Raw genomic sequence first — 18,462 nt, 5'->3', positions numbered from 1 at the left:
GTAAATAAAGTGTTGCATAAGCGCTGGTCAAAACTTTTAAACCAAACAACACAGAGAACTTCACGCTGCTTTTTCCTGTTGGGCCACACATTTAACTCGGGAAGCTGCTGTGAATTTTTTAAACTTTCAAAATGTCTTAGAATTAGTCCTTTTTGTTTGTTTGTTTGACAATGCTTATGTCTTTATCAATGCAAGCTCCACTCTGAATAATGGCTATGAATGCTCTCCTTCAGCAGATTCCTTTTAATGAACTATCCAGTAATGAAATACTCCACACAAGAAACTACCACGCTTGAAGTCTCCAAGTCAGTTTGGCTACGATGTCAGCTGCCACCCTTTTATTTATTTATTTATTATTTTGGGGCAGGTTCCTATAAGCAGGGAAAGAGTAAAAATGAAGATGCTTTTCTGACTTTCTGCAAAATAAGTGCTTTCTTCTCTCTCTCAACACATAAAGAATGACTGTTACCAGAGTAGATTAAGAAAAGTGACTATCGAAAAATAAATCAGAATCTCATTTCTGGCATCACTGCTTCTGTGAAATAATTTATTTCCCTAATTCCTTTCATATTCAAAAGTAGCAAGGGAACGGGAACAAAATAGTCAATTTCTAAAAACAAACAAACAAAAACCTATAAACACTTTTCTTTAAACTAATAGCCCTTCCTTCCCCCAAGATTTTAGTTTTAAGACAATCGTTTTTGTTGCACGAGAAAACAAATTCTTAGGTAAGCTCTGTTTTTTGAAAAACAAATATGCAAATTTCTGATCATAAGTGCCAGTGATAGCGCTTGGATAATTTATCTTGTTGCTGCTTTGGAAGATAGTCTTATTTAACTTGCTTTAAACTTTAATTTAGTTTGATAAATAATATTGGTTAGACTATCATATTTCTTGTTTCCTTAAAGTGTTGAAAATGAAATTCATCAACAATAAAGAAACAAGTAATATTAATTGGAAACCCAAGTTTTAGAAAAGTTATCCTGGAAAAATCACTGCTTCTGTGTGACGCTGCACTGTGATCAAGTTTTCTGAGTATCAAGGGTCACTAAATTTTTCGTTAATAATTAATGGAATTTTATTTACAAAAATGTGAAATGAAAATTAATATAGCCACTTTCCATGAATACAGATTACAACAGACTATCTCTTGAGCATTGATCTGTAATGAGATATTATGTACACTTCCAACAACAAATCCCAGCGGAAAGTTTAAATGATAGACATTCTATTCTTAGGTGGACTGAACGAGCCTGAGCTGATTTACTGAGTAAACTCAAAGTTATTTCAACTTTCTTTGTATGAATTCGTTCACTTCTACATACCACTTCTATACAAGTTTACGCTAAAATTAAATCTACTGCACTAGTCCCGTCATATACCTCAAAGATAAGAAACTCCACAGAAGCAATGGGTAAATTGTCTGTTAAACTATATGTTACTTGCATTACATGTTGAAATCATTACTGAAAAATGGCCTAGGTTTGAAGCCCAGCTTTAATTTCTTTGATGCACCAAACAATAAAATATTAATAGGACTTCAAATACCAATTAATTAAATATTATTTGGTGAGAGAACCACCAAACTTTTTGTCCTGAGGAGAAGGAACAGAAGTTGGTACTATAGAGAAGCAGCCAGGCTTCAACAGAAAGAAACAATTAAACAGCAACTTATATTCTGAGTTTTCCCAGTTGCTGCCAGTGTACCTCATACAAACATAGTAAGTGCATGATTATCTCTAAAATCTGAAAATCTTTTTTAGGTCACTGAAGTTGCAATGCTTTCTGAATATAAAGCACCTTGAAGTGGACTGGTCCACAGGCATATTCCAAGAAAACTATCAGACTGTAAAATTTCACTGCACTCCATTAAATTTTTGAAGGTGAACAATTTGACATAAGAGAATCCACGTTAATAACTAACAAAATTAAGGCTGAAATTGACAACTGATGCCAAAAGCATAAGGCAGTGGAGTGTGCCATTTACTAACAAACAGCTTAAAAAGAGCTTTCCAATTTCTCATATTTATTATTGTTCTCCCTAACTTTTTGAGTTTGACTTTGACAAAACCAGACCTAGGAATATTAGTTTTAGTCAAACTTTATTTCCACATAAAAATGCAGTTAACATTCTTGTTAAAAAAGTGTTCTTGACCAAATAAGTTTTCTTATCACTTGCAGAAATGTATTTCTTACTGCAAACATTTAAATAACTATTTCACTGTATCAATGCAGGCTAAAGGAACAAAGATTTGCAAGCTAAAAAAAAAAAGAAAAGCATTCCTATTAAAAAGGGGTGGGGGGGGAGAGAGGGGAGAAGAGGGGCTAAATTAAAAGCAGAGGAGTGCTAAGTATAAGAGAAAATACCCTGCAACCACTCAACGTACTAGCACTGTAGAAGCAGGGATAAAGAAAACCTTGTTGGATTGTATGGTGTGAGACTGGAGCTATCAGCTCTTAAAGTGCATCTTATGGCAATTTCTGAGCAAATACAGATTCGGAGTGGCATACACTTTGGATGGGAGATTTGAGCATATGACACCTCTAAAAATGATTTTATGGATGGACCACTTGGTGTGTAAGGCATTGGTTGGGTGGTTGCATTCAAAGAGTAGTGGTCAATGGCTCCATGTCCAGGTGGAGACCAGAGATGAGTGATGATCTTTGGGTGTTGGTATTGGGACTGGTACAACTTAACACCTTTGTGACATGGACTGAGTGGAACTGAGCGCACCCTCTGCAAACTACAGATGACACCAAGCTGTGCAGTGCTGTCGATCTACTGAAGGGAAGGGATGCCATCCAGAGGGACACTGACAGGCTTGTGAGAGGACCTGTGTGCAAAAACGAGTGGTTTGACAAGGCCAAGGGCCATGGGTCAGGGCAATCTCAAACATGAATACAGGCTGGGCAATGAGTGGACAGACAGCAGCCTGCAGAGAAGGACTTAAGGGTGTTAGTTGATGAAAAACTCATCAAGAGCTGGCAATGTGTGCTTGCAGCCCAGAAAGATAATCACAGCCTGGACTGCATCAAAATAAGTGTGACCAGCAGGTCAAGGAAGGCAATTCTCCCCCTGGAAGGGTTCAAAGCCAGGCTGGATGGGGCTTTGAGCAACCTGGTCTAGTGGGAGGTGTCCCTGCCCATGGCAGGGGGGTTGGAACTGGGTGATCTTTTAAAGTCCCTTCCAACCCAAACCATTCTGTGGTTCTATGTTTGAACACCTCCCCCAAAGTCCAGCTTCCCCCCACATCTTTAAAAAGACATAAACAGTATGGGTATTTAAGTTTGGACAGTATATTACTGTAAGTTATTCCTGACCTGCTTCTATCTTATCTTTCTTTTAAACAAACTAAACCGTACTTTTTTAATGCATACCCTTGTAGTTGCAGTTAACAGGAAACAAACAAACAAAAAACCACCAACAACAATCACAAGTAGACTGTATGTGCTGTTACCATAGATTTCCCACAAAAGATTAGTTGGAGATTCTTCTGCAACCTTTCTGGTTGCTTAGTTCCTTCAACATGCACAATTTCCCCAAAGCTTTATGACTAATGTGAGTATAGAAGATTCCTGTAACAAGTAATATTCTCACTTAGGCCACAGTATATTTTACAGTTTATCGGTGCAAGTCAAAAACACCCTTTTTATTAGGCTAAGTCTGCAGTTACAGACTGAAGTAGAGTAAAATGTTTTATACACTACAGTAAGTGGTACTGCTGAATGTTCTCATAGATAAGTAAGAAAGATGGGCTTCGAATAAGAAAGCGACAAGATGTGGTAGGGAACAAGAAAAACTTAGGTGTCTCTCAAAAGGCTTCGGAAATAACCAGAAAGGAAGAAAAAAGGATCCATGTAAGGTGCCCAGAGCCCGAAATATGAAATAGGATATAGACAGTTGTACCTTCAATTAAATACAGAGTCATTAATAGTTCTTTTTGTTGTTGTTTTTTTTTTTTAGTTTTAATAATGAAGACAAACCTTTTTTTATTTTTATTTTTTTTTAATTGACTGTCATTGGAACATGGAAAAGGAAGAAAATCCACTTCCAGCATACTTCATTTTCAGTCCCATAGGAAGCAACTATTCCAAATAAGATATTCCATCTTAAACTGTAAAATTCATATATTTTTGATGATGCTGAAACACAACTACCATTTTCTAATAGGAGATCTCACTACATATCAAGTTTTCAATAAAATGATCTCAGGGCAACTGCTGTTAGGTGGATAAACAGCAACTGCGTAAGCTCAATGGAGAGTAATTGGCTGTGTCCTGTTTTCAGTCGGTGACTGGCAAACAGAGAAAGAACAGACTAAAAGCACTGGGGTAAGCCTGGAGACTGATTAGTCAGGAAGCTATTGCTAAAGGCAGCAAGAGTAGGAGCTATCCCACGAGCTCTCTCGCAGCAGTTTTCTCTGCCCTGTGAGACACAACTGGAAATCCCTTAATGCACTCTGCCCTTCATTTATTTTTGCTACTGGACATTTGAGAGCATTTAAGAACGTTACTTTTTTGAGTAGTTGCCTGATGATGGATCACACAGAATTAAAATGGTTTTGTATTTCTTAGGGAAAGGGGAAGACTACCATCTACAGTACAATTATAAAACTAGGGATAACCTGAAAGCATACTACTTTTTATCCTCTGCTGAATAGACAGAACAGAGTTTGCAACTACTCAGGCATCACTCTTTATTATATGTGTATTAGTCTTCAGGCTGAAATTATGAACTTAATATATCCAATTGAAATATTTAGCTGAGTCAGTTTTCTTATAATTCTGATAAACTTGCTGGTTTTAACTATCTTAATGTATTCTAGAGTCTGCCAGAATTACATTCGATGCAACTTTTACATTTTTATACAAGTCAGCAGTGACGAAACATTAACTTTAAATATTGCATATCAATAAGATTTTATATATATGTAACATAACACCACAGTACTGATTCATTTACTTTTTATCCGGCTATTCTAATGGAACATTAGCAGACTTAGAAATTATTACCATTGTAGCTAGCAGTATAACATAAATTACATAAGCACTCTATAGTAGAGAGAAAGAGTTGAGTATGAAAGAACAAGAATTTGGAAGAACAAGAAAGTTGGCTATCCAAATTTAATGCAAATGTTTATATATATGCATTATAAGAGAATTATTCTTTCCCTCCTCTTTCCTTGCCCAGGACAGAATATACTAACTTAAGGAGCAGCTATTCAAGCTATTGTTTTATCTTCAGTATTCATTGCATTGTGCCAATTTCTATTAACTTTATTATAGATATAGAATTAAAACATGGAGAAACCTATTCAGGTCACTTAAATTAGATGCCTAAACTCACTGACTATTAACAATTTATAGAAGCTAATTCCTGTCTAATGTGGGTATGTCCCTCTCTTTATCCAGTATAAAGAGCATAAGCTCCATAAATTGGGTATCTATATTAATGAGGTATGAATACTCTTCAAGAAATTAAATACATACATTAATTTTGAGAGATCAGTTAAAAATGTTTGATACCTGAGATATGCCCAAGTAATTAGCATTAAAAAGCACCTTACATGCTTAATGCTTTGATCCTACTGGTTTAATTTGTAGTTTTGGATAGGTGGCACATCTGTAATGCAGACCTTATGGATCTCAAGATTCAAACAGTGAAAACTGAAACAAAATAAAAACCAAACCAAAACAACGAAACAAAACAAAATGGAACAACCACCACCATCACCAACTAAAAACACCCTGGAACTGCTTTGGACAAGAGGACAGGATAGGGCACTCTACCAGCTTTAAGCATTGTTTCTTTTGGTGTAGTTCTCATTTAATCTCATTTCATTCTTTAAACACTGACCAAAATTTAACGGAGTCCTCTCCAAGCTCCTCCATCAGCCTAAGTTGGCACCGTGATCATACGGGTTATCAGCAGGTTTGGAATAACTAGGATGACTCACCCAGTTTTTCAGCTAATGATGGCAGAGTGAAAGGAAAGATGTCATGAACTTTACTTTCTCATGGAAAAGACAGAAGAAAAAATATTTTTATTTTAGAACATAGCAAGAAAAAGTATCTCTCTCCCTTCTCTGGTAACAACAGTAATACATAAAATGCACACGCTGAAATAAGAATAGGGCCTCAGATAAATTTCTCCAGACTCAGTTCTTATGGGAAGAAAAAGCAATTTTAGCAAGGAATTGAAGTATGGTATTTGGGGAAGAATCTCTACTTTTGAAACTATGAAAATGGAAAAAAAATCATCAAATGTAATTATGCCTACAGTAAGAAAGGGTGCCAATTTCAATTGGATTGAAATTGGATTATGAAAACCCTCACTCAGCTGCATTTAACCCTGGTTTATCCAGATTCCGCCATTCCCTTAGGGAATGGATTTAAACCATATTTTCCATATCCCTGGAAAATTCCCTCTGTTCATTAGCTTCTCTACTTACACAGTTCTGCTATAAATAACAAACGTTACTGAGCCCAGTGATTCAAATATTCATATTGAATGAGGAAAGCAGATTATGATTCCTGCCACAGAAAACATTCAGTCTTTAATCCAGTGACTGAAGTAAAATGCATATGGGGACAAGGAAGCTCCAACCATGAAAGTATCAGCCTGTTAATTGGTGTCCCATAGGCAGGCATTTTCTAACAAGTTTACCCATGGCTTTAATAAGCTCTTTTATCCACAATGTTTATACCAAAACAGCTGATTTCATTCCATTCCATGACACAAACAGCTATGATATTAATACAAACTTTATCACTTCCCACAACTGTTTATTGGTGAAGTTGTAGAAATTCATCTCAAATTTAACTCAGTCAAGCAAAATGAAAGGCATATCCTGTTTTGAGATTATCTAAAATGTTTTCCCTTTTTCTGTTTATGAGCAGGGATTATTGCAAAATGCTGTGTTTCTAGCCAGTACAGGTTCTCACATGGCAGGGAAGAACCCAAGTGACAAAGTGATTCTAGGTGTGAAAATACATACTCCTCCCTATCAAATTATTTAATTCTGATTTTAGATATAGAACAGAAGCCTATGAAAAGACTGCTTAATATGACAGCACATTCTACATTTCTGTGGTTTAATACCTGTCAAAATTCTTGGACATGGTCTCTGCACAGCTCAATTAGGTGTTGTCCCACAGATATCCAAATTTGTTTTGAAACTCAAAAAATATGTTCTGATATCCAAAATTTGTTCCAAATAGCTATCTAGAACCAAGCTGACAAAGTAGTCTGTCCAGAGGTACTTCAGGTGTCCATGTACACATTGTACTACATTGTATTATATATATATTCATTACATAAATATACAGTCAACATGGTAGGTTTAGATAACTGTTTTTCTTTGTTATTTTTATAAGTTAGATGAATGTCATGAGATAATAAAGCACGAGAACTCTTTCTTTCAGTAAAATTAAAAATGATCATAACTTTGAAAGTTTTTTAAGCTATCATGAAAAAATATTGTAATAGAAAGACTACACCTACTAACAAGGCATTACTGTAATTTTTCAAAGAAAAAAAAAAGGAGGGGGGGGGGGTGGCTGGACCACCTCTCCTATGCAGACAGGCTGAGGGAGTTGGGGTTGTTCAGCCTTGTGAAGAGAAGCGTCCAGGGAGGCCTTATAGTGGCTTTACAGTACTTGAAGGGGACCTACAAGAAAGCTGGAGAGGGACTTTTCTATCATGAAGTTAATGAGAGGTCAAGGAGTAATGGCTTTAAACTAAAAGAGGGTAGATTTAGATTAGACATTAGGAAGAAATTCTTTACTCAGAGGGTAATGAAGCACTAGAACAGGCTGCCCAGAGAAGCTGTGGATGCCCCATCCCTGGAAGTGTTTAAGGCCAGGCTGGATGGGGCTTTGGGCAATCTGGTCTGGGGGGAGGTGTCTCTGCCAATGGCAGAGGGTTGAAACTGGGTGGTCTTAAGGTCCCTTCCAACCCAAAACCATTCTATGATTCTAAAATTGACTCTAATATTCTTTGCCAAGAACAAGGGTGAAACTACATTACAATGTATACTGAAAGTGAGTAGATTTGTTATTAACCCAGTATTCTTCAAAACCCAAATACTCTTTTCCAGAAATGACTTAAAAACAGTTTTTCATCTTGTATTTGTAAGCTACACAAACATAAGAAAATATATTGGGTAAAACTTTTGGGTGCTGCGTTACAGTAACTTAAAAGGCTGCACATACGGTGTTAACGGGAAGCAGAAAGTCACAAGTAGTGAAAATATCAAGAGTGTGAGCATAATGTATTCACAAAGGTGTTTTGCATTGATGAGATGTGTAAGTGAATTGTGAAATCTTTTTGGCAGCTGCTATTTTTCATATATGTATGATGCCAGAAACAGCTTAAGGTAGATCACTATGAAACTGATGAATTCTCAAAAATAAAAAAAAATAAAATAAAAAAAAAATCCAAATTTCCAGAACCACTTCCACAGGATCTAATGATCTAACTGTAGTCTAGCTGTTATCCTGCACTACTCCAGCTCATGCGGTATTATTCTGGCTATCATCTTTCCTTCCGTCATTTATGTGAAACCTGCATTTGCCCCTGTATTTGCCTCCTTTGTCACTCATGATCTCTCTGAGCCTGAGCCACCAAGAAAGACTTCTGAGTCTTTTTATTGCTATGTGGTTGATGTCAATTTTGCCTCAGGCATGTATGATGGAAATACACAAGACTTATCTGTTCTTGGAATGAAACAAAGATGATACTACATTTATCAAGCAACTTACAGGCACAACCACCAGTTCTGGTTCATCTTAAATGCAAATTTCTCTTTAGAGTATTCCACTTCCAAGTGTTCCTACCCTACAAAAGGAAGAAATAATAGGATACTCTTGTTTCCCCTGCATCTATTTAATGTCCTTTATTTGCACATTTCCTGAATGTTTACTTGCAATGAAAAACATCAGGAAGAAACATAACTCCAGTATTTCTTTCACACTGCACATTTTTTACTCTTTTGCAACAACCACTTAGGATAAAAATGAAACTAAATTCTCCCAAAGGAGGAAAGAAAAACAAAACAGAACATTAAGGGAACACATTTAAGGGAACACATTCACTTACATGGCAATGAAAGATGAATTAAGTGCGCTTAAAGAATTTAATGAGTAATGTTTTGTGTTTCCTCTACATCTGTTGAGATTTCACTGTTGCATTTACCAGACATTGCCTGAGTCACAAAATGGACTCCAGTCAGCACTGATACACTGTACCAATCTAAGCTTTTGTCCGCAATGCACCATGCACCTTTTAACCAGACAAAACTAAATTCTGTCATGCTGATGAGATTTCACTACCTGGTGTTTCACCTTTCCTCTTTTTCTTCTTTTTCTTTTTTTTTTTTTTTTCCAAAGAAAAGATAATGCCTTTAAAATTATATATATATATAATAATATAATGAGGATTATGGCTGTTGTTTGCTTGATAGATATTCTATTTGGATCTGAATTCTTAAAGCCTTTGAGGAAAAGAGAAAGGAGTTTAGGTACCACTTGTTCTTAATGCTCTGAAAACAATAAACAGAAGTGGAAAAAAAATGGTAATTTATACCTTAAGCCTTGTTTAACAAATATGGAAGAGACTTGAAAAGTAGTCTGGGAAGTGACAGAACCCTCTTTACTATACAGATCAACTCAGTAATTGTCTTTGAATGGAAAGTTCTGCGTGACTAAACAATGAAAAGACAAATACGGGTAAATTGTTGGTAATTTACAGCTCCCTTCACAGATTTAAGATTGTCCACTGACGCATATTCAGGAGACTGCTTTGAATATATAAGTTACCTGTAGTAGCTCTTGGAAGTCTGGCTAGCCAGCTAGACGATTATGAAGCTGACATTTACTGTATGTGCAATTATGGGATGTACAGTGTCACTGCTTTCAAATGTCACCTCTGCCACAGTTCTTATCTTGCAGAAAACGTCCTTGCTTCCCTTGAAAGAAGCGTTCTTATTGAACTAGTACTGATGAACGCCAGCAAGGTATTTACAAAAGCAGTTAGCTCTTCTGAGTGTCTAATATGAGGTCTTCGAAAGGTCTCACTTTAGGAATGAACTCATCAAACCTCTGGAGAATAAGTCCCATTATAAGGTCCCTCTTGTCTCAAGGTGGCACCTAGAATTTTTACTCTTAAAAGCTTTCATCCTCTTTGATGCCTATAAGTTCACATATAATTCTTCAAGGTAAGACACAAAATAGTAGGACGTGCACATGCTCCCTTACTGATGGGAATTGATAACAGAAATCTCAGAAGATTTTATAAAAGGAATAACAGAGGCATTTTTTGTAGGATTACCATTCCTCATTATCTTATCTAAATGTGGGTAATGCTAAGAGGTTGACAGTTTGGGTTTGGCTTATACAGAGGGCAAATTAATGTTTTCTTTCTATATCAATTTTTTCACAATACTAACAAGTGCATTAACATATCCATTTTCCGCTACTTGATATTTCAAAATAAAAAAAATAAATAAATGGCTATTTTCTATTTATGTCGATCCTCATAGTTAACATTGATGTTGCTGATGTTGTTGAGAAGATTCTCATAGAATCAAACTATCATTTTTCATCCAAAACTCTTCTCACTGCCTTTCATCCCTTTTGAGTCAAACATTTTCTCCACTCCAACATAAAATTACAAGAGAGGGAGATCTCTAGATAAAGATCCTAAAAACTTTGCAACCAAATTAAATTTATTCTATATATTTTGGAACGAAAATTCTTTGGGGCCACCTCTGTGACAGACTGTATTCGTGTGCAACTATGCCAGTGCAGAACTAGTTCAAAACAAACAAATAAAAATGAGTAAATTAACTTTTCTTGTCTGGTTATTTTTCACACATGCAAAATTGATTCTTATGGTCACAATTTCTTTGAACTCTGCTGTCTGCTCCAGGAAAAAACTCTTTATTATAAACAGTACAGATGGTTTCAGGGGAATTATTTCTGTTAGAATAAGCAGCAATTTTACTTGACCTATGAAGCCAATATTGAAGTGAAGCTTTGGACTTAAAATGGGAAAAACTGAGAACTATTTTTTTTTAATAGAAATCCTATTAAATGTTTCCATTTCATAACAGTGCCTACAGATATTCCAAGTCTCCCATTGAGGAAACTAGTCTGTTGAGTAAACCTTTACAAATCCTTATAAAAAAATAAAATCTCTACCTTCTTTCCATATGTGAGTTAAAAACATTTAGCCAGATGGAAAGAACAGGCTAACATGCATAATGCCTTAAAAACAGCATCAACCATAAGGAACTGATGATGTTCAAGAATTCATCTTTAGTGCTCCGGGTTAAGCAACATGTACTGGAAAAAAAAAATCTTAACAGGCTTCAGTGCTTCTCCAGTGTTAGGTACATCCCTAACGTTCACTAGATACAGTTATGGAAAAGACAGCAACATACATAAATTTAAGAAAAAATAAGGAAAAATTAGGTTCAAATGTCTATCATCATATGCTGTCAAATACAGCGATGCTGAAATAAAATAGTGACCTCCAAGTGGTTGCAGTATTGGTTTCAAGAATTAAGATGAGCCTGAGCTCATTGCCAGCTATGATTGTCAAAATAAAGTAGCAGAGACACTAATGTGAACCTCAGATGACAGTTCTATTATGAATAAGAGATGAAAAAAAAACACAGAACATGAAAAAAGGGTTTTCTTCAGCTTAATTGGGACCAGAATGACACTGCTGGGCAAGAGTTTTATTTAACAGAGGTGTTTAAAATGCTTCAGACTAAATATGACATGAAAATTATTCTATTGTTTATATATTTACTGAACAAAAAGCTACAGTAATTAAGACTAGCCCTTACAATGTAATTTTGTTTTTAAAATAGAAGCAAGACTTTCTTGTTACCTTTGTAAGTGTAGTCCACAACCTAGCTGACTGCAAAAGAAAGATTTCTTTCAACCTTTGCAGTCACAAAAAGCAACCTGCCTTTCTACTTCCATTTTACTGTAGCTTTTCTTTACTCATAGCATTTTGAATACAACTTACTTGTAAAGAAAAACACTTTGCACTTCATTTGAGATATATATATGTGCAATCAAAGCTGTATCTAGAATTTGTATTTATGCATTTCAGATAACATTACCTTGGTTAATGTTACTGCAAATAAATGCGTAGCCATAGCAGCAGAGAACTTGATGCAGGCTGCAAAGCCTGACTGAAAACTTAGTGAATAATGCAGCTTTCTGTGCTGCAATGGGCTCTGAGCTGCTTGGATATGGTGCTATGTGTATTTGAACATAACTAGCTTGAAATAAACAAGCAAGTTGCTAATGTGTCTTGACTGTTGTTGTAAATAACTGATAAACTCAGATCAACCTTAGGTATTAGCTGCTTGAAAAGATCTTCTAATGTGAAAAATCCTGATGACTGATAACTAAGTGCTTTCTTCTGCTCTCCTAATAAAATAAAAAGCTTCCCCGCTAGATGAGTCTGAATCAAAACCTTACAGAAATACAAAGACACTAAAACTATACTAACATGCTACTTGTGTCATACAGTAGTATGAACAGGAATTACAGCAAAAGCATATACTGCAATAGTTCTGCACCTTGAGGTTCTTTTCAGTTAAAGCTAACTGCAACGTTAACAGGCAGTTTTGAGTGTATATGTAATACAACTGTTAATAAAACAGAACAAAACAGCATTAATGGAAACAAAGGAAATAGATATACCAATCATATCAACATCATATCAACATCAACAAAGATCAAGTGGAAAAGATTTGTATTCTTTAGGTAATTCTGATCACAGAAATAAGAATAGAACTAAATGACCAAAACCAAAACAAAACAAAAACATACACCATGTTATGAAAAAAGGCGATCTATTTAATAAGAGTGTAGTAGGACTGAAAATAAAATACACCCAAGAGGCCACTCCAGGAAGCAGCACAAGAACCAGTACTCCTTTTAAATCAGAAATAACAACTGAATACTATCAGAGGTTTCTGTAGAGCCCAAAGGATCATCATGAGAAAAATGGCCAACCAGTGGCTAGCATTTCACAAAATTTCCTCCTCCTCCTTTTTTTCCCAGTCCATTTAATTAAAGGAAGAAATTTCTGTTCTCAGTTCTACTGCTACATAGTGTTGGCTTGCTCCTTTGCATTCTTTTTCTATTTTTTTAATAGAACTTGGTTCAGCCTCACCAGTAAGTGGTAGTTTGTTACTTTGAGCAGCATCGTACTGAGGATAACAATGGCAATAGTTAAATAAATTTCTGTCCTGCTGCCATTTATATTATAGCTATGGACAGAGTGGGCATTCTCTACCTTGCCATTCCCTATGAAACGTGAAGCCACTTCTTTCTACCTCCCATCTGCATTGGTGTACAATTTCTATTCCACATTTTTAGAAAAATTTAGACTAAAGAGCTTTTGTTTGTTTTTTAAACATATATATTAGTTAGAACTTGATGCCATCTGCCCAATAGAGATTGCTACACTCTGAATGATTCAGTAGGTAGATATTTCAACTCCTGACTTGTAATTCTTTTTGACTGCACTATGAGTTGAAGAAGTACACCCCAGGTTTGAATCTGCAGTGTGTATTAATAAAGCATACTCACTGTAAGTGAATCTATTAGTCTCATCAGAAGAAGCAAACAAGAAAAGTGCTTTATCACTTTCCACATATTTTAAGCTAGTGGCTTTGTAGGCACTCTGATATAAAATTTAGCAATCATTTGAAATTTCACATTGGGAAAAACAAAAAATCAATGACAGGGCAAGCCAATCTTTCTGTCTGATGACATATTCTATTTTTTTCTTAAGTGAGCTGAAATCAGAGATTTCTTGCTTATACAGTGTATACATAAATGAGCTATGGAAAATAAACCATCATATATAGTATACATTACCTAATATGCATATATACATAGAAAGAATAGGTTATTGCGTATTTATCAACATTAGACATAAAGTGCAAAAAAAATTACAAAGAGGACAAAACTGAAATAAAACTTACATAAAATACTCAACTCCTTGATACCAGAAAATTAAAGAAGCCTTATAATTCTTGGTTTGATCAGCCACACTACTAACTTTAGTGAGGCAACAAACAAGCTTTGCTACTGAGGGTCTAGCATACATTCTAGATAGAATACAACCTACATAATTTCTGATTCACTAACAAAATAAATTATCAACCAGCAAATTTTCAACTTAGGCTTTGAATAGTCAAAAAAAAAAAAAGAAAAAAGAAAACGAACAGAAAAGTCTAATAGATGAACTCAATGACCATGTAGAGTTTATGATTAAACTCCCCAGAAACAACATCAAGTTCAGTGCTCTGTTTGGCTCAAGATAGGAAGAAGCAACATATAGATATTGTGACAAGTGTCTGCAAATCAAGAACATACTACTGAATTCCTTAAAAATAAGTTTAAGATAGTATTTATCCAGTTTCATAGCAAACAAGACAGGTGCAACAAAAGCTGGATTCATTCTAAAATGTCTTAGAATAAGATTGTCTCATGACACTCTATGGAAAAGTGACTACCGTAAAAACAACAAAACATCCAAGAGTTTGCTTTTACTTTTCTAAAACAAACATCTGATCCTTAATTAAACTTGAGTACCAAATTATATCCATCAGATGGCACAAATCAGTGTGAAGGTTTTGCAGAATTTTTAGTCTTTGTTTTTTTATTTATTTTTTTCACCTGGAACATAAAACATAGCCCTCATGTTTGTCCAAATGCATTTATAGTTTGAAAACTGGAAACTGGAGATAGAAAGATAGAATGGTCTGAAAAGAAGCAACATTCAACATAACTATTCTTACAAGCGGTAACACTTATAGGATAAATTCAGATGTGCTCTGTATTCATTATTTAAATATCAATATATTATGTGCCAGACAAGCACCTGTCAAATATACTTCATTCTTCCTTGGGCCAATTCCTAGAAGTGAATTAAATTATCTTTCAGCTGTCCTTCTAGCTCTATTTTATTTGATTTTGTGTTTAATAATGACAAAATCTGTATTTTCTTTTTTCTACTCTAGTCACTTAAGAAATAAACATGTAGGAAACATGAAGTATAATTAATATCCTCAATGTGGTGGCATCTGCTTTATAAATTCTGAAGTTTATTTAAATATCAAGAGAATGCATTCTGCTTACAAATCTGAGAATCAAGATTTTTTTTTCTTTAAGTTTCAATAAGAATTTTTATTTAACGGAGATACTATGTAAAACTTTTTCTTGAGACCACTATATTAGGAACCACTGAAAACATGTTCCATACTCCTCAGGCTTTATTAAAACACAGCTAATGTTCTATAGATTATATAACAGAGTGACAAAATACCCATGCCCTCACTGTAACTTTATCCATAGGAGCAGTCCTACTGATTCAGTGGGATTTTTTCAGGAGTTTATGCATAAACACATGCATAAGACTCATGCTCAACATTTGGAGAAATATTTTACTATAAAATAACCGATTAATTTCCTCTTTACTGATACATCACTTCTGAATTACTGGTAAATGATAGCTTATACCTGGACTACCTGTATTACCAAGAAAACCAAGACAAACAGAATAAATTGAAAAGGTTTTCTAATTTGGTATCAAAAATACTAAACATTTGAAATGTTCCACAATCTTTGCTTTCTAACACAGTTCATAATCTTTTTTTTAAAAAAAAAATCCCTGCATTATTGTTTTTAAGGATCTTAAGGATCAAAGTACTACATTTTAAACCATAATCAAATTATAAATAAATACAAAAAATCTAAAAAAGATAGAAGAGATTTGCAAAGTAATCAGCAAGTACTGTTTAAGGGTGTAATATCCATGTGAACCTTAAGAACCAGGTTCCAATACTATTTCATATTCCACTAATGTAGAAAACATAAAATATCACGGCAATCTTTTGAAAGCACAGATCGACTACATAAGCTAAGTTAAGAAGAGCATGCAATTCATGAATATGGTTCATTACCATGGTTACAAGCTTTCAGCACAGGCCTCTGTGTGGTTGGACTGACATTTTGTGGTATGTCTGCAAAAGCAAGAAAACAATAGAAATAAAACACGTCTCTGAAAGTTACTGTAGTATTGCAACAACATTAGCAAGCAGAAATATTTTAAAGTTAGACATTTCTAGTTGTATAGCTACAGTTAATATAAGTGAAGTAATCTGATGCACTGGCAGGGCAAGATGATTTTCACCTCCCCCATTCAACTGTTGTTAGTATAAACCCCCAAAATGTAAAGTACACAAGGCTGTATGGAAGAGAGTTAACAATCAGGCTATGCTAAGTTCAGTACACTGATCTCCAAAGCACTACGGACAACAGCAAAACAGCCTGAACATCCCTGAAAGATGTCACCGCAGAAAAAAAGAATTAAACACGACAGCATTTAGGTTCCGAAGCACTGGACCAATTATACTTTTAACTTTTTCTGGAAAGTAAAAAGTAAAATGTAATATTCACCTTTAGCCCTTGGTATCCTTTTCCTTCGGTCTCGAAAAGCTGCACCTGATTGCAAGGCCTCCAGCAGGCTATCCATCACTCCAGTCTCCTCACCTTCTGTAGCAGAGAGAGGGAAGGAACACTCTTTGATTACCACAGCAACATCAAAGCATAAATAATAACAACAATGAACAACAATAGAAGATATTGATGGTAGAACTAAAACTACTTATTTCAAACTTAACCTGGCTTTTAACATTTAACAATAGCTTTCTCACAACTAAGCAGAATGGATTTGGTCCTCTCTACATTTAGGCCAAATTTTATTCCATTCATTTCACATTCATTCTTTCTCTACTGTAGTTTTAAATGAAATGTCATTTCACTCATATTTTCATTTCAGCACCCTTTTGCAACTGCAAATAATCAGTTTCATGTCAGCTTTTGAGAGCTGTCCCTTAAATGATTTGCTATATTAGACAAAAGAGATCATTTCAGTTATTGTTATAAAAAGTTGAAATTGTTTCTCAGCAGGAAGCTGAAGGAACAATATTGGACTAGGTAGGATACAGAGTGTTATCCATAGGTAGCTTTAATCAAAAGCCATTTTCCTTTTATATTTAATAACCTGTAGCCAATATTAAATAATTGATGTAGTTCAGGAAAATTCTACTCATCGTACCACATGTATATGTATAATATTCCCCTGAAAGAATTATGAATGTTACCATGAGATTATAATTAATCGCAAGCATTAAAAACCTTACTTTTATTTCCTCAAATAAAAACATCAGAAAAGCTTAGATTTCTGAACCTTATTAGCCCCTTGTCTCCACACCCGTGAGGACGAAGAACACAACACCACAGATTTCCAATACGATGAAAAACCTCCACAGAGCAATAAAGAATTACATGACAGAAAACTCATTATGCCTCACTAGGCAAAACTCCCAAGGTCAACATACACCTTGGATACAGTCAGACACATCACATGATTCTGCAGTTATTGCTAACAGTAATATTCAGATCAGAATCTAATCCAGCTAGAGAAGAGATACTACTGATTTAAGGAATTCTGAAAGTGATGGACTACGACTAAGGAAGGAAGACAACCTTCTAGACATGAATATGGGGAAAACTATTAGGAGAAATGTTTCTTCCAAATACTACATGTATTTCTATTTGTTTCCCTTCTTTAAAGGAATTCCATCTTTTGTTAAGGCTTAAAGAATTCTATCATCTTTCTAAGATATGTGGTTTCAAGGGCAACAAAATAAATAAGACAAAAAAAGTTCAAAGTTACAGACAGGATGGCCTGACAAAGAACTGTCAAATCAGCATGGGCCAAATTATGAATATGACATTCTAGAAACAACATATTTACTTTCATTACTCTACAAAGTCAAGTGTTTAATCTAATTTGGCTTCCAAGAATCTAAGCCTGGATATCATTCACAAGCCAAAGAAGAAAGCATTCCAAAAAGAGGCACGAGATTTTGTGAACTGAGATACACAAATCATTAGTTAAAAAAACAACCACCAACCAAACACAGTCCTTGTCTCAAAATTTGAGCTTTCCTGTCCACAAGAAAAATGATCTTCAGATATGACTTAGAGCCAAATGGTGGTAACTATTTCATTAAAGGTAATAAGAGTTTCTATTTTCAAAAACTCCAGAGAAATACACATATAAACATATGTAAAGCTCACAACAGATGTTCTATAACATTGATTCAAAATTAAATTAGATTTTCTTAAACATTTTGACATTTTTTCTATAACATCAGCAGCTACTTCATTGCTTCCATACAGACTAAAAATATTTTTTTAAAGCTGTTTTTGTACAATTGCATTACCACTTAACAAAGTGCACTTCATTAGTACTTCTGTTCCTTTCACTTGAGCTTTTAGCCATTTTTTAATTTTTGCTAATTCTACAAATGTATTTTAGAGAATAATTTTGTTTTCAGGTTTTGAATTTCCTAG

General features: G+C 34.8%; 1 protein-coding gene across 3 annotated transcripts in view; it reads right to left on the bottom strand.

Moving 5' to 3' along the window:
• Positions 1 to 18,462, bottom strand: part of DIAPH3 (diaphanous related formin 3) — a 233,767-nt gene that overhangs the window by 44,673 nt on the left and 170,632 nt on the right. For all 3 annotated transcript variants that reach the window (XM_027472667.3, XM_027472654.3, XM_072032512.1), the window contains 2 exons: positions 16,498 to 16,593; positions 16,002 to 16,061 (listed from right to left, as the gene is read on the bottom strand). In XM_027472667.3, coding sequence (XP_027328468.3) covers positions 16,002 to 16,061; positions 16,498 to 16,593 — 156 coding nt within the window. The remainder of the gene's footprint in view (positions 1 to 16,001; positions 16,062 to 16,497; positions 16,594 to 18,462) is intronic.

Source organism: Anas platyrhynchos, chromosome 1, assembly GCF_047663525.1.
Source record: "Anas platyrhynchos isolate ZD024472 breed Pekin duck chromosome 1, IASCAAS_PekinDuck_T2T, whole genome shotgun sequence".
NCBI classification, from domain to species: Eukaryota; Metazoa; Chordata; class Aves; order Anseriformes; family Anatidae; genus Anas; species Anas platyrhynchos.
Note: the sequence above shows the minus strand (reverse complement) of the source record. Positions and strands in the feature narration are given on the sequence as shown.